General features: G+C 44.5%; 2 protein-coding genes across 3 annotated transcripts in view; one reads left to right on the top strand and one right to left on the bottom strand.

Moving 5' to 3' along the window:
* PCYT1A (phosphate cytidylyltransferase 1, choline, alpha) overlaps nt 1–7,089 on the top strand; it is a 46,078-nt gene extending 38,989 nt beyond the window's left edge. For both annotated transcript variants that reach the window (XM_032336453.1, XM_032336463.1), the window contains exons 7-9: nt 259–401; nt 1,885–2,073; nt 2,952–7,089. In XM_032336453.1, coding sequence (XP_032192344.1) covers nt 259–401; nt 1,885–2,073; nt 2,952–3,158 — 539 coding nt within the window. In that variant the 3' untranslated portion in view covers nt 3,159–7,089. The remainder of the gene's footprint in view (nt 1–258; nt 402–1,884; nt 2,074–2,951) is intronic.
* Nucleotides 7,090–8,124: 1,035 nt separating this feature from the next.
* On the bottom strand, nt 8,125–23,639 carry SLC51A (solute carrier family 51 subunit alpha). Its single transcript, XM_032336475.1, has 9 exons — nt 23,386–23,639; nt 22,744–22,838; nt 14,519–14,673; nt 13,306–13,379; nt 12,730–12,888; nt 12,063–12,174; nt 11,617–11,763; nt 9,454–9,559; nt 8,125–8,719 (listed from the first exon to the last, which is right to left on the bottom strand). The coding sequence occupies exons 1-9, from the start codon at nt 23,421–23,423 to the stop codon at nt 8,514–8,516; spliced, it is 1,092 nt and encodes a 363-aa protein (XP_032192366.1). The 5' UTR covers nt 23,424–23,639; the 3' UTR covers nt 8,125–8,513.
* Nucleotides 23,640–25,219: the final 1,580 nt, after the last annotated feature.

The following is a 25,219-nucleotide window of genomic DNA, read 5'->3' as shown; positions in this document are numbered from 1 at the left end:
CTATTTTTGATACATATTTTAATTTTAAGAAACTCCCAGGCCCATATATATATTTTTTAATATTAGGGCCATATAGTTCTTCCTTTCCTTACCCCTAGCCTTTGATTCAGTCTTCCTCCTGTATGTCAGTATCTCCAGACTTCACTTAGTAATAGAAGATCATTTTTTGAGTAAAAGAATGTTGCTCCCGGTTTCCATCTAGTCCTATGGCCTGAGTTAACCAGAATGTCACAGTGTATGTGTGTGTTCTTGGATTAGGTATGTTTGCACCAACACAGAGGACAGAAGGTATCTCCACATCAGACATCATCACCCGAATTGTTCGGGACTATGATGTGTATGCCAGACGGAATCTACAGAGGGGCTACACGGCAAAGGAGCTCAATGTCAGCTTTATCAATGTGAGTTCCAGCTTCATCCCAGAGTTCCCTGGCCGTATAGGACAAACGTTAACCTCCTACCTCATCTGAGCTAAAGTTGCTTTTCTGTCTGTTGTAACCGTCACCTCCAAAATTCAATGAGTGCCTCTTTGCTGATTACACTGTGCTAAGCTTTACAAAGAGAATAAAACAGAGGCATTCTCTGCCTTTATGATCTAGTATCAGTCAACACATTGATATAAAAATACACAGCCAATTAAATAAGAATATGTTACTTAACATTGTATAATATTTGTATCAAATATATTTAAAACTGCAGTTCATACCTTTTTTTTTTTTTTTTTAATTGGATGGTCTTTGGAAAATTTACTGAAAGCTATGGATCCTCTCCCTGTATGGATAGTGGCACACACAACATTTTGCATGCAATTTCTCAGGGCATGTGGACCTCGGTTTTAAATTTTGATTTATGAAAGCATAGTTTATCTTAGCTTAATATTACCTTTTAGAAACAAACTGCTATACATTTTGTATATAAATTGTATCTTAATAAAGTTGATTTTAAAAAGAAGAAAGCTGCTAACTATATCTTCTGTACGAGTAGTTTACCATGCTCCCTTACCTGCTGCCAGTTTTGTGAATAATGAATAGGTGAAATGGCTTCATCAAATATGTTTAGCTTTGCAGATAAACCCTAGCTGTTGTTAACCACCTACTACAGAATCTCCTTCAGGTGTTTAAAAATACTAAACATATTCCCGTTCCCCTTTATGATCTGGAAATTATGAAAATACTTTTCCTTTGGCTAAACCTCCCCCGATCCATACCATTTTCCTTTCTGTTCAGGGAAGCTGGTAGGACCATAGGGTATCTTCATTTTGCAGATGAGCAAACAGACCTCTAAATACTAAAAATAGAACAAAAAGCTCTTCTAAAATCATAGAATAAGCCAGTGATAGCAGGAAAACATCAATACCATAAATTAAGTAAAAGATCCGCTACTTCAACGTATGAGAGTTGTCTTATTCTTGGCAATATTGTGCAGTAATCCTGTGGCTTCTTACATATCTTCATTTAGAATGGCGTTTGGGTTATGTTGGGCATGTTTATGTTCCAAGTTTATGTTTTTTTAAAAATTATGTTTAGTTAGCCAACATATAGTACATGATTAGTTTTAATGTAGCCTTAAAAAATCTGACTTCATTTGCTATATGCCCAGTGGTTACTGATACTCTGTATCTTTATAGAGATATAGAGTAAAGATACTCTATATCTTTAGTTTAATCCAGGCTTCTATAATGTTTGAATTATCACACTTTCATATAAGGTGACCATCCAGAGTATATTTAATCTGTTACTATGCTAGAGAAACAGGAGATTAGGGTGAAGTGAAATTCTGACTGGAAATCTTATCAGTAACGTGCTGAAACTTTTTTTTTCTTCTCCCTTTGGAATGGAGGTCAGAGTGAGTATTATTTCTTAAAACAATTATTTCTTTACTTAGGAGAAGAAATACCACTTGCAGGAGCGGGTTGACAAAGTAAAGAAGAAAGTGAAAGATGTGGAAGAAAAGTCAAAAGAATTTGTTCAGAAGGTGGAGGAAAAAAGCATTGATCTCATTCAGAAATGGGAAGAGAAATCCCGAGAATTCATTGGAAGTTTCCTGGAAATGTTTGGCCCAGAAGGAGCTCTGGTATGTTCTTTCCTGGTGGACAGTTTGGGAATTTCAGGAAAATTTAGGTAATTTTCATGCTGTGTGAAGAATTACAGCATTATAGAAAGGGACATCAACATTAAGTAGTTACCTAATCTGTTCCTGATACTGGGCAGAACTATATTTCAACTGTCCCCCAAAAGTTGTTTAAACTCATTACAGAAAGAGGTTATGCATTCTCCTAAATAATATTGCCAGCTCTGTCAACCTCCAAATCTGGTGATAAGCAAGTGACCTTGCCCAGTTTGCTTTTATATTATAGTTTTAAATAAAAAGGAAAGGAAAGAACAAAGAACAGTAGAAAGAAAGCTGCCTCCAGTACAAACAGCTGCTGCAGAGCTGCTGGGTGAGGTGAGAGTTCTGTCCTTGAGGAGTAACAAGGTCTCTTTAAGCCAAATAGAAGGTGAGTGTAGTTATTTAGCAAGTGAGCCTTAGGTTATCAAGAAGCATCTAACCGTGAAAGTATCTGATACCAGAACAGATTATTTAGGGAGAATATAGAATTTCCTTTTCGGAGAGCTCTCGAACTAGGATAGGTACCTTTTTGTCTGAGTGAGTTCCTTTGGTTTTGCCTGAAGCCTAGACTCTGGACCAAATAGCCATTTAAGAATTCCTTTGACATAGTCATCGAGAATTGGGTGACTGGATAACAGGTAGGAACCCTTAGATAAGAAGCATAACATGGACTATTTTAGGGAGGAAATTGCTTAAAATTTTAGGTGTATCCTTCCCCTAATGTATTTGATCACTTTTGGCATTGCACTGGGCACTCACGATAATTTGACGTCTCAGACCCTCCAGTGGTGATTTAGTAGGATCCCTAGGTTTCTTCTAATTCTTCCTTTTGGTCTCCCCAGAAACATATGCTGAAAGAGGGTAAAGGCCGGATGCTGCAGGCCATCAGTCCAAAGCAGAGTCCCAGCAGCAGCCCCACTCGGGAACGCTCCCCATCCCCGTCTTTCCGATGGCCCTTCTCTGGCAAGACTTCCCCACCTTCCTCCCCAGCAAACCTCTCCAGGCACAAAGCTGCAGCTTATGATATCAGTGAGGATGAAGAAGACTAAGTTTTCATCCCTTCTTTCCTGTCCCCTCCCTCTGTCCCATCACCTTCAGAAGCTCTCTGTTGAATTTCGAATTGTGATTCCAACACTAAACCTAAGGACAGCTACAAAGGAAAGAAAGTTGGGGCAGGAGGACCTAGGATGGGATCAGACAGCCTGTTCTCCAGGAGACATCATCACCCATCCACACCAAGAAGGAGGCTGACCGCACCTCAGAAACCTGTTCTGCATCCATATACCCTCCCTACAGACTTTGCTTTACTCTTTATGTTCATGTGATTTTGACAGGGAAATTGTCATTTTTATTAATTTTTTAAAAATTAGTCTTTCAAATGTTGTAAGTAGAACTAATTTTTTGCCCCTGAGGAGTGGGCAGAAGGAAATGGTATATTACTCAGAGGCCTTTTCTTCCTGATACACTATAGTGTTTGCCTTCTGTTCTGAGGCAGAGTGGCTTGCCAAGTCCTTAAAGCAATGAGCCATGCTGATGAGTGATTTCAGGGGGCAGGGGAAATAGCATAATTTTGGTGTCCTTAACAAAAACCTAAAAGCTAAGTAAACGCAGTCACAAATCCCCTAAATGTACTGCTGGCACATGTGTCAATGTGGCTGACTGTGAGAAGAAGGAGATCTGAGCCTAACTTTTCTTACTCCCTGAGGAGTTTCTTGTTGGACCCAATGGGGTCCATGGAAGACACTGATGGGGATGGAACCAGACCACATGGCATCAGCTACGGTTTTCCTGCTGTGTTCATCTTCTCAGAAAACTCTCACCCAATTATTTGGGAGCTCTCGTCAATCTCTTTCCTACAGTCTACCTTTGAAGGCAGGAACACGTCCAGATTTATTGTGATTGGTGAGGGGAGTGGGACAATACTCAATCCTATACAGGGACAGGTCAGGTTAATTTTCCCATCTGTGAGTAAGTCCCTGGCCCTGCTATTTTGATACTTATTACCTAGCTTTTTACAGAGGATACTTTGTAAATGTCTGCAGTTTGAACATGATCTGTTAATCCATGTTGCTCAAAGCCATACTGAATATTTAGAGAGATTTGCACAGAATTTAAACATAAAAGCATAAAGAAACACCCCCCCCACACCCCTTCCTAAAGCCTTATCTTGAACTCTGTCCTTAAGAATGTTCTTGACTGGAACTAATGCTCCAGGTGGTGTTTCTTTTCCTCTGAGAGTTGCAGCTGGTTGGGACTTCCCTCCGCTGCAACCTCCAACTGGCCACAGAACATTACAAGAAAATGGCAGATTCTCTCCCTTTCCCATGTGTGCCTGGTGGTTATGGTCCCACTGCTCCTGTTAGGTTGCCCAGGAGGATTCACCACTTATATTCCCACATCAGAGATGCTGAAGCTTAACACTTGTAGTTGAGCGTGAGCTCATTTTAAGCCTCTAGCATTGTGCCCCTCCGTGACCGAAGAGACCATCATCTTCAGTAATCCTGTAGCTGGGTTCAGGGGAAAATTGCTTATGTCCAGGCCCCACCCTGTCACTCATAAATACCCCTTGTGGGGGTGGAGTTTTGGTGTTTTCAGCTAAGAAAACCACATTTTATCTTTGCTTTCCCCAGTGCTAGGGCTGTGAGCATCTCATAGTCTCCTCCCTAAATATTTTCTGATAAAACCTGCTCTTCTGCCTGAGGATCAGGCTAGAATCACTGCCTGCTTACACAGCAGGACTACCTGGTTTCTTATAACTCCTGATCACCCAGAGAGGCAGAGTATAGCAGAGTAGAGACACAAAGAGAGGGAAATCTCTTGTTGTCATGATGGCTTATAAAAACTACATTTCTGACTCTTCTCATGAAGTGCTCTTTTTGCTATCAGATATGGTTTACATGAGCTTTGGCTTGGAATCCTTTTTTTGCAACAGTTCAAGTTCTTGTTTTCCTTCATTAACAAGCTTCATAGGATCACGTATTTTAACTTTTCTGCTTTAGTCTTCCCTCTTTGAGAATTTTGCCTACTTCTGTCTTATTCTCCTTCGTATAGAAAGATGATAAAATCACTGAAGGTCACCTACCTATTCCCTCAAGGTACATATTGATCAAGTGTATCTGGCAAGGAAGATGCTCAGAATGTGGTTTTGCACCCTGTGTGTCACTCCTCTCAAATATACTGTCTGGGATCTCTTCTGCTCTGTCAGTGGGCTACTTTTGGCATTCCCTGCCCTTGGAATATAACCGCTCTGCTGGTAAGTTCTCCAAGACTGCCAGGTCCAGCATATGCACATGTGCTTGGAAAACCCTCTCACCCCTTTTGACGAGCCTCTGTGGCCTCAATCTCCTAACACTAGTGCATCTTGAAGTACTTTTGACTTGAAGATGAAAATTTATGGTGTGGCATATTAGCTACTTTTGGGTAAATGGGATCCTATTTAATGGTAAATCCTATTTAAAGGTAAATGGGGTAAATGGACAAGGATGGGTGGAGGGAAGAAGCTGTCGGGGTGATGTATTATTTGATCATTTGTGCCTAATTAAATGAAGTTAGTGGTTTGCCTACCATGACCATGCCTGTGATCTGTAAATTTGCTGTTATTAATTTTAATATGAACTGTTAAGATTGATTTCTAATGTTAATTATCTGTTTCCCTGAATCCCACACACAAGCAATAAGCCAAATGTAGCAGAGGTGGGAGAGCCTTAAACACTGGTTGGCTTCAGAGCCCAGTCTGTAAGACGGAAGAACGGAGACATTCCATGCTCCTCAGAATGCTGAGGAGGTGCTACTTTAGTTATCTTGGGATGTCTGGGCAGAGAGTTTGCTCTTTTCATACACTAGACTCAGTAGCAGTAAGGAAGAGAGGTTGAAACTTTCGAGGAGTAGAAACAGATCCTTTGTACTACTGCCGCCATTTCTGATAATTAGAGCCAAAGAGCATTTTTTCGCTGAGGCTTGGGTAAGAAGGTTGGGGATATGAGGAAGTTGAATATCCTAAATAAGAAAAAATATGAAGGAGGTCAGGAGAACTTTTGACTTTATCTGATTGCTGATAATGCAGCACCAGAGTTAGATTTTTCTTATTTTATTTGTGACCACACAACTGGTCAGGCAGCCTCTGGATATTCTCCCTGTGATGATTCTTCACAGTGCTTTGGTTTCTCTGGATTATGTTGATTTGTGGGTAACTTTTGTTATTCTGGAGTTCATTGCCTTTCTGACCCTGTTATAGATCTATCTAAAATCTTTCCAAATCAATTATATTTTGCTGCTTTTCTTTAATTCCCTAAAAGCCATAGCTTCTACATTTTCTGTCAGCACACCCTTTCACCAGAAGTTGAACTAATAACAGGAAAAAAAGCTCCCTTAATAATGGTTTTAACTAATGATATTTTTTTTAAGCTTACTAATGTAAGTATTTTTAAAGGTTGTATTTTTCAAAGTCATACAATGATGTTCTTGTTTTCTCTCATAGAATAAATTGTCATGGGATAAAGAGTGGTCCCTAGCTTCTATTTTTCCAAATAAGTAGAACATATTCTTAGGATTATACTATTAAATGTTAATTTTCTCTAAAAGAAAGAAGAAAGATTTTCTGTCTGCCAAAGTTTTATGTTAATACTCAGATTGGGGTAGAAAACAAAGTGCTAGGTTTAACACTAGGATGACTCAGGTTGTGTTCCTTTAGGTTTAAAGAGAGCTTTCCCACTCTTCTTCCGGGGGCACTGACTATTTTAAACACAGAGACTTGATTGGTTGGGTTGCTTTGTATGAAGGATCCTGAAAAGAAAAAGGTATGTTGGGAAGAAACGCTAGCCTTGGTATGACTGTTAGTCCCATCCGCAGTGCCAGCATTCACAGGGTGTTTTCCTCAATCGGTGTTCAATATATTGTTTTCCTATGTGAGTATTATTAATTTGTTCCAGTTATTTGGGCCTTTGTCATTTAGCCAAATAAAGGCAAAGTGGTTTTACCTAATGTACCATTTCCTGTGTTTATGACCTGGTATACATGTGTATAAGATGTTTTATTTATTTGGGACTTTTACCTATACCCGCAGTTCTTTTGCTTTTGCAACCTAATTTGTCTCCTCAGAACTGTTTCATGACCACATTAAGAGGGGAATCCTTTTGCAGCTTTGCATAGAAGGCTCAAAAAGCCATTGGCCCTCTAAGGGAGGCTGATCCAGATCTATGAGGTCTAATGTCATCAGTGCCCTAATGACACATCTGTAAGGGAAAGAATACCTTCCATCTGATCTTCAGAAGCCTGGTTTCTTCTGAGACTTCAGGTCTGTACTATTTTTGCCTGGTTGAGTTCCTTTGTTGTTGTTGTTGTTGACATACCATGTTACATTAGTTTCAGGTGTACAACTTAGTGGCTTGGCAAGTTTATACATTATGCTTTGTTCACCACAAGTATTGCTACCATCTGTCCCATTACATTGCTATTACAATATCATTCACTCTATTCCTTTTTTTTTTTTTAAGATTTATTTGAGAGAGAGAGAGAGAGAGAGCAGGTGTGCATGGGCAGAGGGAGAAGGAGAAAGAGTCTTAAGTAGACTTTGCACTGAGCGAAGAGCCCGACACAGGGCTTGAGATCATGACCTGAGCCAAACTCAAGAGTCAAATGCTTAATCAACTGAGCCACCCCGGTGCCCCTCATTGACTGTATTCCTTATGCTCTTTTTGTTCTTGTGACTAACTCATTCCACAACTGAAGGCCCATATCTCCCACTCCTCTTGGCCCATTTTGTCCAACCCCTCACCCCATCTCCTCTCGACCATCAGTTCTCTGTATTTATAGTTCTGATTCTGCTTTTCATTTGTTTATTCATTTTCTTTTAGATTCCATTTATGAGTGGAATCATACGGTATTTGCCTTTTTCAGTTTGACTAATTTCATTTAGCATAATACCCTCTAGGTCCATCCATGTTGTCTCAAATGGCATGGTCTCCTTTTTTGGCTGTATAATATTCCATTGTGGTATAGCTATACCACATTTTCCTTATCCATTCGTCTGTTGATGGACATTTAGGTTGCTTCCATATTTTGGTTATTGTAAATAATGCCACAATAATCATAAGGGCTTGCCTGGTTGATTTCTACTCCTGTTCATATAACAGGCAAACTCCACATACTTTTCCCCCCTTTCATTGGCTTTGGGAAAACTCAGAGTGACCTTTCAATATATAAGCTTCAAGGGCTAATAGTGGCAAAGTACAGAGGCAATGTACCCAACTGTAGAATTTTAAACTCTATCCCGTTTATTATAAAACTTAAAATACCTTCTTCAGACAAGGTCCAAAATAATTGCATTCTATTCCATAATTCTTCATGTCCTATAGTCAAATGTAATCTGTCATCTTGTTCTGGAAATGGAATCCATTCCCCTGTGGTCAAGGTTGAGGGGCAGTGAGGAAATCTTGTGACCATTTAATGTGTACAGTGTCTCTTTCAATGTCCACTTTGGAATTTGAAGTCAAATCCAGGTCTGAGGAAGAAAAAGGTTCATATCCAACCTTGTTGTCTTTCCTTCGGTAGTATATGCGTGTCAGCACAGTCATTAGAAAAGTCTCCAGTACGAGGAGGTGGCAATTCATAACTGCAGCATGGAGTGAAATATAATGTAAGTTATCCTAAATTGTAGAGATGGTATCCCACTAGCAGCCCTGGCATGTGAGTTCAGCAAAACTTTCTCCAATTTGTCCTCAAACCATGTCTAGAGATATTAAGTTGTCATAAGTAAAGTAGCAGATTAATGGTAAAGCCAAAACTGGAACTTGACTCTCCACCTTCTGCAATATGAGACTAGCATTAAACCCCATTTCTTTTGCATGTTTTATGAGCATGACGTTCCTTTTTTTTTTTGAAAGAGAGAGTAAGCAGTGGGGAGGGGCAGAGGGACAGAGAGAATCCCAAGCAAGTTCCATGCTTAGTATGGAGCCTGATGTGGAGCTCGAGTCTTCAACCCTGAGATCATGACCCAAGCAGACATCGAGAGTCAGATGTGCTTAACCAACTGAACCACCCCGGCGCCCCTATCAGCATGACCTGCTTTCAGATCACACCCATTCCTCTCCCAGAAGCTGGGAATTGAACCTGTGCCTTCCTGGGTTGGCCAAGAGGGTTGGCCTCAAGCTGTGGGATTGCAGCTCTCCTCTGTGTTGTCAGAGAAGTCACCATCTCCTTAAAACCCCACTAAGACTTCTCGGAGATCCCTTTCTGAGTATTCTGAGCAGAAGCCAGGCTGGCCCAACCTCTGTTCTAAGGTCCTCTTTTCCCTGACCCACCCTTCTCACCCATTCCAGAATGAGAGAGGAACTCTTCTGTGCTCACCTTGAGACCTGATTTTAGAGGAAAAGGGAGGTGAACAAGCAATCTGCCCACTGTTGGCCAAGACTGAGAAGATGGATGGCTGCAGGGCAGTCAGGATGAGGAGCACCTGCAGAACAGAAGAGAAGCAAGGGCAGGAGAGGCCCAGCACCCGTGGCACTGAGGCCAGTCGGTGCACCGCTGCGCTTGGCCTTCCACGGTGCATTCAGCTGACCTTTTGATCTGGCAGTTACAGAGGGTTGAAACTCACTTAAGTAAAGTTTTGTGGAATTGTAATCCTTAGGCAAATTATAATCTTGTCTTCTACCCAATATTTTATGAGATGTGACAAGAAACAAGAACTGCTTGGGGGTCCATGTTTATTTCCCTATCTCAGCCACGGCTACTAATGAGCACTCAGTGGATGAACAAGGTGGATGGTTAGAGAAGACCATTTCCATCTGGCTCAAGGACCTGAGATTCCCCGCTCCTAAAATGATGGGCAATTGGCCATGAAGGAAAGCACCCTTTGAAAAATCTCTACAGTGCCAGGCCCTGGGGGAAAGGGGGAAAGGGGAATTAATGTTCAATAGGTACAGAGTCTCTACATGGAAGGCGAAAAAAGTCTGGAAATGGATGGCGGTGATGATTGCGAATGCACATAATGCCACTGAACTCTACACTTAAAAATAGTTAAAATGGCAAATTTTATCTATATTTTGATACAATGAGGAAAAAAAGAAGAAAAAGAAAATCTCTGTCCAGAGGCTTCATCAACACCTGTCCCGCCAAGTGCTCTTTTCTGGAGAATCAGCCTCTTCAGGGCAGGTGTCCCCCGATAGTCACGGGCAGGCCCGGCAGTCACAGAGCTTTTAGCCTGCGGCATGACCCTAAATGCTTCTGCGGCCCAGATCCTTTCTGCCCTTTCAGCCCCTGACTCATTTCAGGCTCTTCTGGCCCATCTCGTCTTCAATTCTACCTACCATGCACCCAGAAATCCACATCTTGGAGGCATCTGCTTAGATCAAATGAGAATTTATGTGAAATCACACTGTTAACTACAAAGCAGTCACTATGCTGTGGGAATAGGAAAAGGGCCTAGCGAGGAGACAGAAAGAGTGGAGAGAGAAGGAAAACAAGATTGGGCTAGAAATCATTGCATTTGGTGGAAGTTCTCTAGGCTTTAGAAAATGGAAAGTGTAGAAGTGAAAAAATGTGCCTTGCAGAGAACTTCGAGAGAGGTGCGCAGGTGAAGAGGCAGTGTGATGAGAAGGAGGAATGTGGATTTGAGAGTTAGATCTAGACTTAAATTCTGGCCCCATAACTACATGCCTTCGAGCAAGCCCGAAGACATCTCTGGGCCTCATTTACACAATAGGAATAATAATGACTCCTAAGATGAATGTGAAAATTTAGATGTAAATGTATGAAAAGTCCCAAACATGTGGTGAAAGTAGTTCACGACTATGATAATGCTGATGCTCCTGGTAGTAATTAATTATGGAGCTTTAGAAAGTATTGGGTAGGAAAAACTAAAGGTAGAAGATTTTAAGGTTGATAATACCTGTTTTAAAAGTTGAAGTGGGTCCCTAAAGTAATATTTTGAAGTCCCAACCCCCAGTATCTCAGAATGTGATCTTATTTGGAAATAGCATCATCATTTTGGTTAACTGATTAGGTATCATTAAGATGACATCGTACTGGAGGGTCCTTATTCCCATATACTGTTGTCCTTCAAAGAAGGGGAAAAGAGACAGAAGACACACGACACGTGCCATGTCATACAGAGACAAAATCCATGATGCAGCTGCTAGCCGGTGATTGCTGGCCAACCACCAGAAGTTAGGAAGAGGCAAGGAAGAATTCTCCCCTATAGGTTTCAGAGGGAGCGTGGCCTGGCTGACCCCTTCCTTGATTTTGGACTTCTAGCCTCCAGAACTGTGAGACAAATTTTGTAGTTTTAAGCCACCCAGTTTGTGATCCTTTTTGAGGGCGGTGCTAGGAAGCTATTACAGCACAGAAAAGCCAAATCTGGGAAGGGACAGGAATCATTTTCTAAATCTCATAGGAAACCTAGGCTTAAGAAGATTCCCAGACCCACTTTTGGTCTTTATTAGTCCCAGTTCCTAATCCCAGTTGTTGGTAGCTCTAATATTAACCAGCTTTTCTTTCCCAGGGTATAGTTACCTGAAAGAGGACAAATTTGGCTCCTATATTCTGCTCTCCCAGTTGCATCTTGGCTTGACGGAAAATGATGGCCAGGGCCCAGAGAGCCAACAGGGTAGACACACCGAGGACAGTGTTGATCCACAGAGCTGTGCTTTCCTCAGAAATCTGGTGGCAGATCAAAAAGTAGTGAGGGAGGTGAGCCTTTTCTCCTGCTTTTATTTCTCCTCTTCCATAGTGGGAAAGGTAATTAAAAAAAAAAAAAAGGCCCCCAAAGTCTTGGCCTGTTCCACTCTCCTCTCCCCACCAGTCTCCAAGTAGCCTCTACTTTTCCATGGCCACACTGTTGCTGGGGCTACCCTGCCTGTGGGGCCCTGTTGCAGCAGATGTTGGCTCCAGCTCTTCCTTCTAGAGCTCAGAGGTACTAAGTGAGTCTTAGACTTTGCTGCCCCTTACTCCTGGCTTACGTCTGCTGGGTCAAAGATGCCATCAGGGATGAGAAACAGGCCCACGAGGCTCAGTGTTATCTTGAAGAAGGCATACTGGAACGGGCCCAACATCAGCAGCTGAAGCTTCTTCCTGAAGGAAGAAGAGGGTTAGGAACATGAACCCACAAACCGCCTACCTCAAGAACACCTTCCAGGTCCCTCACTGTGCTCCTGAACTGAGGCTTGGCTGCCATAATAGACACCAAAATGGCTAGATGGATGGGGACATAGAAAGAAGCCAGAATGTTGAGAGCATTGGAAACTCTCTTCTTGTCTCCCACTCATTCCCCCCAGACCAGAATGCTGCCTTTTGGGCAAGATCTATCAAAATGTCGACCCCAATCTCATTAACCAAAATGGGCAAAAGGGACAAGTAAGTAGCCCAAAGTCCACTTAGCTCCAAGTGCCCAAGTGTGTGGGCAGCAGTGAGCTTAAGGGATGGAAATTGGAGTTCTCCTTCCTCTGCTCTCCTCACCCCTGTGTGGGTGGTGGCTGTGAGATGCCCACCCTCTCATCACTGGCTTTGTTCCATACCTGCCTGATTCCAAGAGACTTGAAACAGGGCTGAGAGAGCCAGAGAAGCTCTTGGGGAAATGCAGGAAGAGGCTAACCTGTTCCTTGAGGAAGCCTCTCACTCCCACCTCACCTGGTGAGCATGAGTGGGGGGCAGCAGGGGCAGCAGCAGCAGCAGGGGCCTGTGTGGACCATCATCGGAGTGTCCTTCAGTGTCCGCATTACTGCCTCCTTCCCACCAAAACCTTCCACCATGACCCTCATCAGCAGGTAGAAGTATACTGCGTAAAACCTGGAGTGGGAACAGAGGTGAGCCTCACAGAGGGGAAGTGGCAGCCTGCTGAGGGGATACCTGACTACAAAGGGTGCAACAGAGGTGGGGCACACTGAGGGGGACACAGTAGGGACCAGGTATTCAGAATATGTGACCCAGCAAGAGGGAGAGAGAGGAGAGGGTCCGGGGCTGAGGAAGAGGGGAATTGGGGCCTATAGGAACAAAATGGTTGACTGAGGATGAACAGAACCAGAAGTTCAAGGGACCTGATTAGCATAAGTTGAAAGGGGCTAGATTCACGATCGATTGGTTTGCAGGGATTTATGGAAGGGATATGGGTTAAAAGAAAATGTGGACCCTGGAGTCCTGGGTCCTGGATGAGTGGGGAGCAAAAGGGTGACCAGCTCAGAGCTGGAGGTGGGGCAGGATACTCACGAGGTGATGGCCATTTCCACGAGCATGAGTGAACGAGGGATCCAAAGACCAAAACAGCAGAACACAGACACGACCTACTTGGAGAGGAGCGAGAAGCTGTTTGCGGCGAGAAGGGAGTCTTTGTGCCCACTCTCTCAAAAATTTTATGGCAAGGGCTCAAGGAAGCAAAACCTGAACAGCTGGGGTGTCATTACATCAAATGGTTGGCTGGAAAAATAGTTAATTTTAAAAAGTCAACTAATTTTTAAATTTTTTTTTTTTAATTCAGTGGTCATTTCCTTCTCTATCTAGGGTTAGAGACAGCAGGTCACCTTAAGTCTGGTGCCTGTTTGAAGATTATCTCATCCTATACCCCTGAAGTAGTGTAGGTAAGTTCATCCTTAGGAAGAATTGGGTCAAGATTCAACCCTTCCTTTTCAACATCGCATGTTACTAGAGCACCTCTGATGACTTGAGATGGCCCAGGCAGGTGTCCTCTGGTAGAAAAGGACCTCAAGGGCTCCATTCTGCACCCCAGACACACACACACACACACACACACACACACACACACACACACACACACCCCTTACAAAGAAACGGAAGTCCAGTCTTAGGTCCTGGGAGCAAGCCAGAGACCTATATAATGTCTGTGAGGGTGAGTTAAAAAGGTCTACAATATAAGGGTTGAGCTGAGTATGTCCCTATGGGGAAAAAATAGTTTCCCTCTTTCCCCTCTGAGGAACCACTGCTTTCCTCTACAGGAAGGGATATTTCTTTTAACAGTAATACTGTGGCCAGAAGTAGTGAGTAGGGATGCTGGTGGGCTGAGCAGTTTCTCTACCTGTCTCCCGGCTCTAAGAATTCAAACTCGCTGTCCCACTAATTGTAGGCTTTCCAAGCACGGGGACCTGACTGCAATCGGAAATTACAACCCCCCATTCTAAGTGCGTAGAAGCAGGCAACCCTCTGCTCACTTGGACTGCTGAGTTTAGAGGAATTCTCAAAATTCCTCTAATTGGAGAGGGTTTGGGAGAAGGGGGTGGGATTATGGACATTGGGGAGGGTATGTGCTTTGGTGAGTGCTGTGAAGTGTGTAAACCTGGTGACTCACAGACCTGTACCCCTGGGGATAAAAATATATGTTTATAAAAAATAAAAAATTAAAAAAAAAATTCCTCTAATTGTTTAGTCTTGTTTAGTCCCTCCCAAAGGGCAGCTACAAGGCCCTCACCGTGGGTGCAGAGCTGCTCCAGAGCAGGGTGGTCCTCTTGATGGGACACCGGGTGTTCTTGTACAGGTAGACAGCATCCTCCAGGAAGATGATGACTGAGCCCAGGGCAAGCAAGGTCATGATGACTGTGAGGGCAATTTCTGCAGGGCCCAGTGCTAAAGTGGAAAGAGAGGGCAGAGTCTCCTGAGCTGAAGTCCAGGACTGAGGGGCAGGAGATATGGGCTTCTTCGTTTGGATCTAAATGGCTTTAATGTATCTAGAATTATGTGGTCTAGGCTCCCACTCATGCAGAAGAATGGCATTTTCTTAGACTTAGAGTATCTAACATGTAGCTAAAAAGTAGTCATTCTTCTGCATGGATGAGAGACTAGACCAGATAATTCTAGGTATCGTTAGGCTTACCTCAACCAGGATATAGACACCAAACAAGTTTTTACTTAATTAGCAAAAATTTTGAATTAGGAGGTTGGCTGTGCCTAGTCAACTTTACTATTTCCAGTGAAAGGCGTCATGCTAGCAGACGTGGACCAATTAACATTATAGTTAAAGCAGAATGTAATTAGTGGTATACTTTAGGGCTGTTTAAATTTGATTTCAAAAATTATGTCACAAAACTGGGACGTTAGGAAGGGATCTTAACAAAAGAAAAATGGATACCCAAAAAGGCTCCAGGGACATTTGACTCGTGTTGGCCTCATAGTCAGTCTTAAATTAAAAGTGGTTCAGTAGCTTTCCTCAGTGTTTACTTCAATCATTTGAGTAGTTGTTAAAAATAGCTGCCCAGATCCTACCCTCAGCGATGCTTCTTCAAAATCTTTGTGAAGAATGTGTAATATTTTTAAAACACTTTGCCACCTGGGTAGCTCAGTGGGTTAAGCCTCTGCTTTCGGCTCAGGTCATGATCTCAGGGTCCTGGGATCGAGCCCCGCGTCAGGCTCTCTGCTCAGCAGGGAGCCTGCTTCTCCTCTGTCTCTGCCTGCCACTCTGCCTACTTGTGATCTCTCTCTCTGTGTCAAATAAATAAATAAAATCTTAAAAAAAAATTTTTTAACTTATTAGCACTTAATTAAAAAAACAAAATTTATTAACAGATCCACAAATGTATGGTCATCTGGTTTATGACAAAAGACTCCACTACAATTTATGGGAAAAAGGATGTTTTTTCAAGATAATCTTCTGGATTAACTGGATATCCTTTGGCGGATAAAAAAAGGACTTTGACCCCTTCCTCACATCATCCAAAAACACCTAAGTGTGAAAGTTAAAACAACGTTTTTAGAAGAAAACAGAGAAGTAGATCTTTATGACTTTAAGATAGGCAAACATCTGGGGTGCCTGGGTGGGTCAGTTGGTTAAGCGGCTGCCTTCAGCTCAGATCATGATCTCAAGGTCCTGGGATCGAGCCCCACATAGGGCTCTCTGCTCAGCAAGGAGCCTGTTTTCTTCCTCTCCCTCTGTCTGCCTCTCTGTCTACTTGTGTTCTGTCTGTCAAATAAATAAGTAAAATCTTAAACAGAAAAAAAGACAGGCAAAGATCTTTTAAAATAGGACACAAAAGCACCACCCATGAATTTAAAAATTGATAAATTGGACTTTCTTAAAATTAAATATTTCCATTTGTCAAAAGAAAACATTGAAAGGACAAGCTCAGACTAAGCAAAATAAGTTAGTCAGAGAAAGACAGATCATATGATCCCCCGATACGTGGAATATGAAAGACAAGGCAGAGGATCATGGGGGAAGAGAAGAAAAAAATGAAACAAGATGAAACCAGACAGGGAGACAAATCAAAGGGACTCTTAACCATAGGAAATAAACTGAGGGTTGCTGGAATGGAGGGGGGGTAGGAAGGATGGGGTGGCTGGGACATTGGGGAAGGTATGCTATGGTGAACTCTGCGAATTGTGTAAGACTGATGAATCACAGACCTGTACCCCTGAAACAAATAATACATTACATGTTAATAAAAAATAAAAATAAAAATAAAATAAAAAATCATAAAGGGACACCTGGCTGGCTCAGTCAGTCGGTGGAGCATGCGACTTTTGCTCTCCGGGTTGTAAGTTTGAGCCCTATGCTGGGTGTAGAGATTACTTAAAAATAAAATCTTTAGGGATGCCTGGGTGGCTCAGTTGGTTAAGCAGCTGCCTTCGGCTCAGGTCATGATCCCAGCGTGCTGGGATCGAGTCCCACATCAGGCTCCTCGCTCGGCAGGGAGCCTGCTTCTCCCTCTGCCTCTGCCTGTCATTCTGTCTGCCTGTGCTCGCTCTCTCCCCCCCCCTCTCTGATAATTAAATAAAATCTTTAAAAAAAATAAATAAAATCTTTATTAAAAAAGAGAAAATCACAAGGAAGAGAAAATATCTTTACAGCACCGTACATATATTTATTGGGAAAAAAATCCTCATATAGGTGGACCTGCACAGTTCAAACCCATGTTGTTTATTTGTTTAAGATTTTTTATTTTATTTATTGGACAGAGAGAGAGAGCACAAGCAGCAGAGGAAGAGGGAGAAGCAGGCTCCCAGCTGAGCAGAGAGCCCGATGCCAGACTCAATCTCAAGTGCTCCAAACCCATGCTGTAAATTGTGATACATTCCCACAATAGAGTATCACACAGCAATAAAAAAAATAATAAACTGATACATGCAACAAAACAGATTAATCTTTAATCTTTAATGATGAGTGACGGAAGCCAGACACAAGAGTATATACTGTTTGATTTTGTTTCTACAAATTAAAGAATGGGGAAAAATGATCTATAGAGATGGTAGAGGTCTAAGTAGTGGTCTCAGGAGGCATAGTAACTGGGGTGGGAGTACAAGAGACCCTACTGGTTGCTGGAAATGTTCTATTTTTTTGTCTAGGTGGTGGTTTCACAGATGTACACACAAGCAAAAATGCATCACAATATACACTTGAGATCATTACCCTTTACTGTATATAATTTAGACCTAAAAAAAAGATCTCATGTCGACAAAGAAGATTGCAAAATTAATAACCATGTTTGGTTATTTGTAAAATTGGGCACCTGGGTGGCTCAGTGGGTTAAAGCCTCTGCCTTCAGCTCGGGTCATGGTCCCAGGGTCCTGGGATTGATCCCTGATCGGGCTCTCTGCTCAGCGGGGAGTCTGCTTCTTCCGCTCTCTCTGCCTGCCTCTCTGCCTACTTGTGGTCTCTGCCTGTCAAATAAATAAATAAATCTTTTAAAATTAAATTAAATTAAATTAAATTAAACCATGTTTGGGGAGAGAAAAATAGAAAAGAATTGAAGGAAAGAGTGGGGCACAAATATCTTTATCTTACAAAGTGCAAAGTCAGGAAGTACTGCCCCTGCTTGGCAGAATAAGAAGTTATCTAAAGGAATAATAAATCTATAAAGATAACCAACTAAAAATATTGACATAATTAGCAGAGAACGGAAGAAGGTCAGGGCTGAAAGAGAGAGAGCACAGGAGCAGGGGGAGGGGCAGAGGAAGAGAGAGAGAAGAATCCCAAGCAGAACCTCTCCCCACCCCTCAACTGAATGTGGAGCTCCCCCCACCCATGTAGGGCTCAATCTCACAACCCTGAGATCACCACCCCAAATCACGACATGACCCAAAATCCAGAGTCCCACACTCAACCAACTAAGCCACCCAGGTGTCCTGATTCAGTAGATTTCTCAAAACCGATGTCCATTGTGAGAAGGCAGAGTCACTCTTCGAGGCCTCTGTTGGCAAGACTTGCCCACGTCTGCTTGACCCTTGTCCTCCCCCAGCTCAGGGAGAGCTGAGAGTAAAAAGAGACCTTTCAAAAGCTATTCAAGCCCGGAGCCTTTCCCAGTCTTCACTGACTCAACTGCTCCCTCATCTTTGAAAATCTGGTCCACTTTGACTCCCAGAACCACAGTCCCTTTCATGGCCTCTGACCCTGGGTCTCTGGCACTGAACCCTCAACCTCTCCCACACCCTGTGTTCCCCCATGTCAAACACCATAGCTTCGCTGGTCCTTGTTTACTGAGGTTTGGGATTTCCCTACCACTCCTACACCCCTTCAGCCTCCCAATGACCATGTCAGCGGTGCCACCTCCTGAGCTTGGTGGTGTTCGGCTTCTGCCCATTCAGTTTTTCTCCCTAGTTCCCAGTGGCTGGCTTCTCCTCACTGAGATCAAATGCCCCTCCTTCGCCAGCTTTCCCTGAGTGCTCCATCTCTCTCCCACAGTGAGGTTATTTACATATTTATTTATTTGACTCTTTTCTGCCCTTGCAAAGTCCTGCAAGGCAGGGACTTTGTCAAACTTTGTTCTCTGTTCCATCTCCGAGTGCGTGGAACAGCAACTGTGGCTATTTGTTGAATGAAAGAAATAACCCATGTGAATTCCTATTGTCATCTCCATTTATAGGCTTTTCCAGGAAACTAAGCTTAGAGTTTAAGCACCTTACCCATGGTCACACAGCCTGGAAGTTACCGGGCTGGAATTGAAACCCAGGGGTTTCTGGCTAAGCCCATACTCTTAAGCATTTCACAGGCTGACTCTTGGTGTGCGTTCCCACAGCTATGGGAGGGAATGTGGAGCGAAATGAACAATGAGACGCAACCCTAACAAGTTGTTTAAGTTTGTGAAGGTGGGCTGGGGGCATATGTGACTCTTCAGTACAGACATGATTTGCAGTTTCTTGTAACTTCTGGCTTTGACGGTCTATATTCTTTCTCCTACTTGTAGTATCTATAGGCTCTTGTATTCACTGCCACAACACAAAAGCTAAGAAAGAAGTTTCTCAGCATCCATAGATCCTGACACTACTGCTCTCCATGCAACTCATTTATCTTCTTTGGAGATTGTCCCCTATCTTATTTTCTGCATCTTAATAGATATGGGACAAAAATGTTCTATGGCCAGAGGCTTTATGGAGATGCCTTAAAGTTAAACCTGTTTCCTCCCATACTCAAGTTTTTAATCTGCTTTATACTGTAATTTCCTAGTGGAGGTTATAGAATATAACTTTTATAAAACTTATTTTTTTACAGATTCTGTGTTCATGAGGCACTACTCGAGATTCATATTCCAAGAAACACACTTTGGGAAAAGCTTGTCTAACTGACCATTTTGAATACATTTACACCTTTAGCAACTAGCAAATTTCCCACCATATCTCCAATAGGATGATTTTTTTTTAAAAAGTAATGAAAACAATATTAGAGCATTACAATCTTGAAAGAGTATCCCCCATAGAGCATTACAATCTTGAAAGAGTATCCCCCATAATTTCAGCTAGTTCCTAACCAGAGGTTATTTTCATATCTGCGTGTTTGTCTTCAAGAGAGTTAAGAGCATAGGCTCTGGAGTCAGAGATACCTGTGTTCCAAGTAAAATCCCACTTGGTGCTTGCTCTTGACCTTGGACAGCTTATTCATCCTCCCACTAACCTCTTAGCACAGCATCTCGCAAGTAGTATTTGTTCAATAAAAGGTAGCTTTAAAAAACACCCGGGTTAAAGTGCATACCTATTGTATTACTGCAATTATATTATAAAATTGTGTACATTTTTAACTAGCATTTCATCATAGCCATCAAAAATGATTTTTAAATCACAAAAGTTTCAAAAATAAAAACAAAAGAGCAAACAGAAAGATATCTTTCTATATTGTCTTTTGTAAAAAAAAAAAAGTTTGTATTTTACATTTAGGTATTTTAGCTGTCTGGATTAAAGCTACACTGGAGCGGTTTTCACACGGATCCCCGCCCCGCCCCGGGACAAATACATTGTCTAGATGACTTCTTGACGATTCCGTTCTGCCCACTGAGGGGGTGGGGGGTGGGCAGGGGCATCACTTCACAGAGCGCATGCCCAAGCAGGCGCTATTTCTGGACGCCTGTTCGGTTCCACGTTTCTACTTGTTAGGTCCTTTGCACTTCAGTGTTCATTGCTTAGCCTCGTTCTAGGTCTTAACCCCTGGTAGGGCAGGTGCCCTCCACACTTGTTTTCAAAATTGCCTTGGCTTTTCCTGGCTCATCACTCTTTCACAGAAATGTTTGGATGGGTCCATTTAAGAATCCTGGAGGGAGTGTCACCGCAATCATACCACAGGCATTTCAAAAACAGATTTGGTAATTCTCCCCCAAGAGCTCCTCCTTAAATGGCAGCCAAGTTTAAGGAGCAACAGTTTATAGGCTAAGGAGGAAGGGTTTTGCCACGTCCTCAGGGCAAAGCCTCTTTGGGGCTTTCCTGTTTCTCGGGGTCATCGCCGCTGCCCTCAGCCTGCCCCGATCCCCAGCGGGGTAGTTGCGGGATCTTTTCCTTCACTCGCCCGGTCTAGCTATCTCGCAGGCAGCCCGCTCTTTCTTGGGCTTGCCTCAGTTTTCCAACCCCCGCTCTCTTCCCAGACACCGTTCCGGCTCAGACTCATGTTCCCCATGCTGGGCTGGGGCGATGGTCTCCAATGCATAGCCCGGCTTCTCGAGGCCCTTCTTCCCCGAAGTCCATCCCGTTTACTGATTAATGATTTTGCAGCCCTGTCCAGCCCCTCCCAATCTCGGAGCCCTCCCCGGCTCCTTCCGTCCGCAGGATAAAGTGCAACTCCCCCGCCTGAACTCATCACGCCCCACCTCACCTGCCCAGCCCTCTCGGTTGTCCCCTGCTTCTCCACCAGCGACCTGGAACCCTGCCGGATCAAGGTGCTCGGGGTCCGCGGCACGTGCCTGCCCCTTCTGTCTCCATCCCACCCCAGCAGCGCGCACTGCCTGCTCTCCGCTCTTCGACATTCCCCCTGGGAACCAGGCAGAGCGCTGGGCTACCGGACCCAGCACGGTCTCCCTTCTTTGAAGATCCCTGGGGCCTCTATTTGCACATCTGTCGCAAAGCAATGTGAGATCGATTTTTCCTGTGTGAGGCTGGGTTTCTCAATCTCAGCACCGTGGGCACTTTGTTCAAGGCAACTCCTTGTGGTGGGGGACTTGCCTTTGTGTTCAGGGCAGCATCCCTGGCCTTTCCCCGACTAGATGCCCGTTGCGCCCTCTAGTCCGGGCCACTGAAACAGTCTCTGCGCATTACCAGAAGTTCCTTGGAGGACAAAATTGCATCTGGTTGGCAAACTGCTAATGGAACACTTGTCCCGCCAGCTGCACTCTGAACGAGAGGTTCCTGGAGCTGGACAGAGAAGCTGGCTACGAGCACGGACCCCAGAGCAGTTGCAAAGCCTCTCTGGACACTCTGGAAAGTGTTGTCATTCGCTCTGAAACCAGGCTGAACATTGTCCAAGCACGTGCCCCTGTCTGCCTCCTGATCCACGCTGACCACATCCTGTGTGGTCAGAAAGTCTACTCCCTGAAGTGACCATATCAGGAAGGAGGTTATGCAAAAACATTAAAGATACCATAGAGGGGGTCCCTGGGTGGCTCAGTTGGTTAAGTGTCTTCCTTGGGCTCATGTTGTGATCCCCAGGTCATGGGATCAAGCCCCGAATTGGGCTCCCTGATCAGTAGGGAGTCTGCTTCTCCCTCTCCCTCTGCCCCTCACCACCATACTCATGCTCTCTCCCTCAAATGAATAAATAAATCTTTATATTAAAAAAGATACCATAGAGACACAGACTCCTCTTCATCAATGTCTAAGAGGTGGTTAATCATGCAGTAGGAAAACGAAATGAAATAGGGATAGGAGCCATGTTTGCTATAAAAAAGCTAGGGTCGTTTGGTTGTCATATAGGCGGCCAGGGAATAAACTGAGACCTGTCTTCTGCTTTTCATTTTCAAAGCAATTCAGTATAAGATCTAGTTGGCCAACATTGTTGGAATACTTCTACAGGCTCGCCTAAGTTTTAAGGACATTATTCATAGCGACCACCCCTCTAGAATGACCCTTTCCCAGAGGCTCTTGTGCAGGCCCCAAGGGGGATTCTCTGGGGCTTGGATCATACGGGCGCCATCTTGAATCCCTGGTTGGCTCTGGGGTTTGAACAATACTCCAGGCCAGTGTCCCCAACTTGCAGGAGCTTTGAGGCTGGGATCTGTGGGGGGTCCAGCATGCAGCTTTGTCTCCCTGGCTAGGCTACAATGCCCCTCTTCTGGCCTCTTGGGTCCTTGAAGAGTTGCTCTTCTCTAAGGCCTTAACCATGACAGACAGATGCTCTACAGGCAGGCTGGCTCAGGACCACCTTTCATCAGCATCACTCAGGTGTCTTGGCTCCCTGCAGGGATGCTCATTTCTCCTCTCAGCTCCCTCTGGGGAGGGCCCCTGACTCACCTCTCAGAAGCTGGGCTGCAGTGGGAGCATGAGAGAAGCAGGCAGACGAGATGCTGTAATTGGTTTTCAATAACTCCAGAAGATCTGCTGTGTACCTGTAGAGATACCAGCCTGTGTTCAGAACATGGAAGGTACCAGAAGGAATACCAATTATCTCACACTCCCTCAAACACTTCTGAGTTCAGGGAGCTTGTACATTTCCCCTCGATGCCCCAGTTCTTAGAGGAAATGGCAAATGGGCCAGGCTAGTGTATAAGACAAGTGCCCCAGGGCTATAGGCAGGCCTGACTTTGGTGCCCACTCTCTCCACTTCCACTGGGGCAGCAGGTCAGGCACTGACAAGAGAAAAAGGGCAGGGTCTCAGAGAAAGAGTGGGCCCTAAGTACCAGGGATGGGTCCACAGCTCTGTGCCTGTCCCTCACAGCCCCCACCTTTGGGATTTTTCTCTTCCCCATTGAGCGCAAAGCCAAGGCTCTGAAGGGTCACACTGACCTCAGGGACAGCCAAACCATTGTTCATCTGCCCCATTCTGTGTCCTAGGAGCCAAAGGCCCTGGAAGGGAGATAGGGCCAGGCCAGCATGCTAGGGGCCTCCGCTGCTTAGCAACTGGTTCCTGGCTCTAGGCCTGCCACCCTCACTCACCTGGGGTCAAGTTTTATCTGAGTCCTGTCTGGCTCCATCGTCTTCTCTCCCTCTCTGGATTTCCCAGCAAGCAGTGAGGGGCAAGGAAGGGCAGGCAGGTGGGGGCCCTGAGGGAGGTGGCTCCCACGAGTCTTTCTGCCCACTGGCCTTTGTCAGAGCAAGGACCGCGGCCACGTGTAGGTGCACTGGCAGGATCTTCTCCTCTGCCTCTCTGTTCTCAGGCTTCCCGTGCCCACAGGTCCCTAGAGCTTATCTCAGAGTTCACCCCAGAGGAATTTGATCCTCTTGGCTGGCTGAGTTCCCTGGTTCCTGACTCCTCCCTCTCCCTAGGTGTTGTCCTTCCTTTCTCCCTCCCACCAACGCCTTTGGACACCCTTTGCTACCTGCCAGCCCTCACCCCATATCCCCTCTAAGGAGTCTTCTAGGGTGGTGGTCAAATAAAGTTCTCTATCCTCCCTGCAATACTACCAGTCAGCAAACCCAGGTCTCCCAGAACCTGGCTGGAACTTGATCTCTGGTCCCCTGGAGACGGGATAGTCAAGGCCAGCTCCCTCACTGTGTTGACACTTTGGTCTGGCGTGTGGAAGGGAGAATGATCTGGAAAAGCCAGATGAGGCCCATGTGGGTTTCCCAAATCTCAGCCTTCCTTATCTTGGTGAGGGGTTTATCCTGCCAAACAGCAGCCAAAGACGCAGCAAAGATGCAGAGGGACTTAAGACGCAAAAGCTGCCGAGTGAGACTTCCAAGCATTTGGACAGCTTCTGGAAAGCCGTGCCAAAGTATGTTTCTCAACTTTTTATTGCTTAGTGATCTCTTTTCTCTCTAAGTAGATTTAAAGCCATTTGAGCCCAAGCACAGTACCCCAGGGTTCCTGGCCCAGGGCCCGATACACATGAAGTGAGAGCGCTTTAGAAGTGGTCACGTGACTGATAAACTCAGGAAAGCTCAGTGACAGCTGCTGCAAACGTGTGCCCCGGGCACTATAGAAAATGCAGTATGTTCCTTATCTTGTTGAAATTTTATAACTGCTCTTGGAAGGTGAGTACTGTCTTTATTCCCATTTTACAGATGAAGAAACTGAGGCTCACAGAAGTTCTGATGCCAGGTTGGATAGAAAGCCATGAGAGTGTGGAGAGAGGCAAAAGGGACCTAGGTCAGGAGGTCTGTTGAGCTTCAGATAAGAATTTTGAAAGTAAGAAAAGGGTCCGTGAGAGGGTCAACAGAGTAGATTCTGGGGTGGTGAGGAGCTATAGTCAGAGGAAGTAGTTATTGGTGGTACCAAGAGGACTCTCTACTGCTATCCCCGTACATCGAAAATGTCTCCCCGGGGCCAAGCACGGTTTTGTCCCTCTTTTATCCTCCTCCTAAAGTACAACTCTCGGGACGGGACAGCCCAGGGATCCAGGAGTCTCGGGGACCCAGTTATCTCCTGAGGTGGAAGTGACGGCACAAGGAATACAAGGGCATTGACCAGGGTCACTTGCCTTGGTCCCACCCTGACAGACACAGGCTGACTCAGCGGCCTTGGCCATGTGACAGGAATGCCCCCTGGGTCATTCATCTTTAGCCTGGTGAGAGGCCTTGAGCTTAATTGTCTCAAGCCTGAACTTTAGACTTCCTCAGAGCAAGTAACTGGGCACTGAAGATGTTCTCTGAAACTTCTTCAGGACAGAACTGTGGGAGGCAGGAAAGGGGGAATGAAGAGTGAGAGGGAGTCAGGAAGGGAAGGCGACTGGGTGGACACTCTGGGCGGCAGGGGCTGGGAGGCCCGGGGGAGACTGGCTGATTCTTAGGTTGGATGAGGATGAAGAGAGAAATAATGGTGTGTTGGTGA

The sequence above is a fragment of the Mustela erminea genome, chromosome 1 (assembly GCF_009829155.1).
Source record: "Mustela erminea isolate mMusErm1 chromosome 1, mMusErm1.Pri, whole genome shotgun sequence".
In the NCBI taxonomy this organism is placed as follows: Eukaryota; Metazoa; Chordata; class Mammalia; order Carnivora; family Mustelidae; genus Mustela; species Mustela erminea.
This window is presented reverse-complemented; position numbering and strand designations above follow the sequence as displayed.

Excerpts from the sequence above, each read along its gene's own strand:
- SLC51A (XM_032336475.1), bottom strand. The coding sequence starts at position 23,423 with ATGGAGCCAGACAGGACTCAGATAAAACTTGACCCCAG. Across the intron at positions 14,674-22,743 it reads TGCAGCCCAGCTTCTGAGAG|CACTGGGCCCTGCAGAAATT; the intron begins GTGAGTCAGGGG and ends TTTCCACTTTAG. Across the intron at positions 9,560-11,616 it reads CCAAATTTGTCCTCTTTCAG|GTGCTCCTCATCCTGACTGC; the intron begins GTAACTATACCC and ends TCTGTTCTGCAG.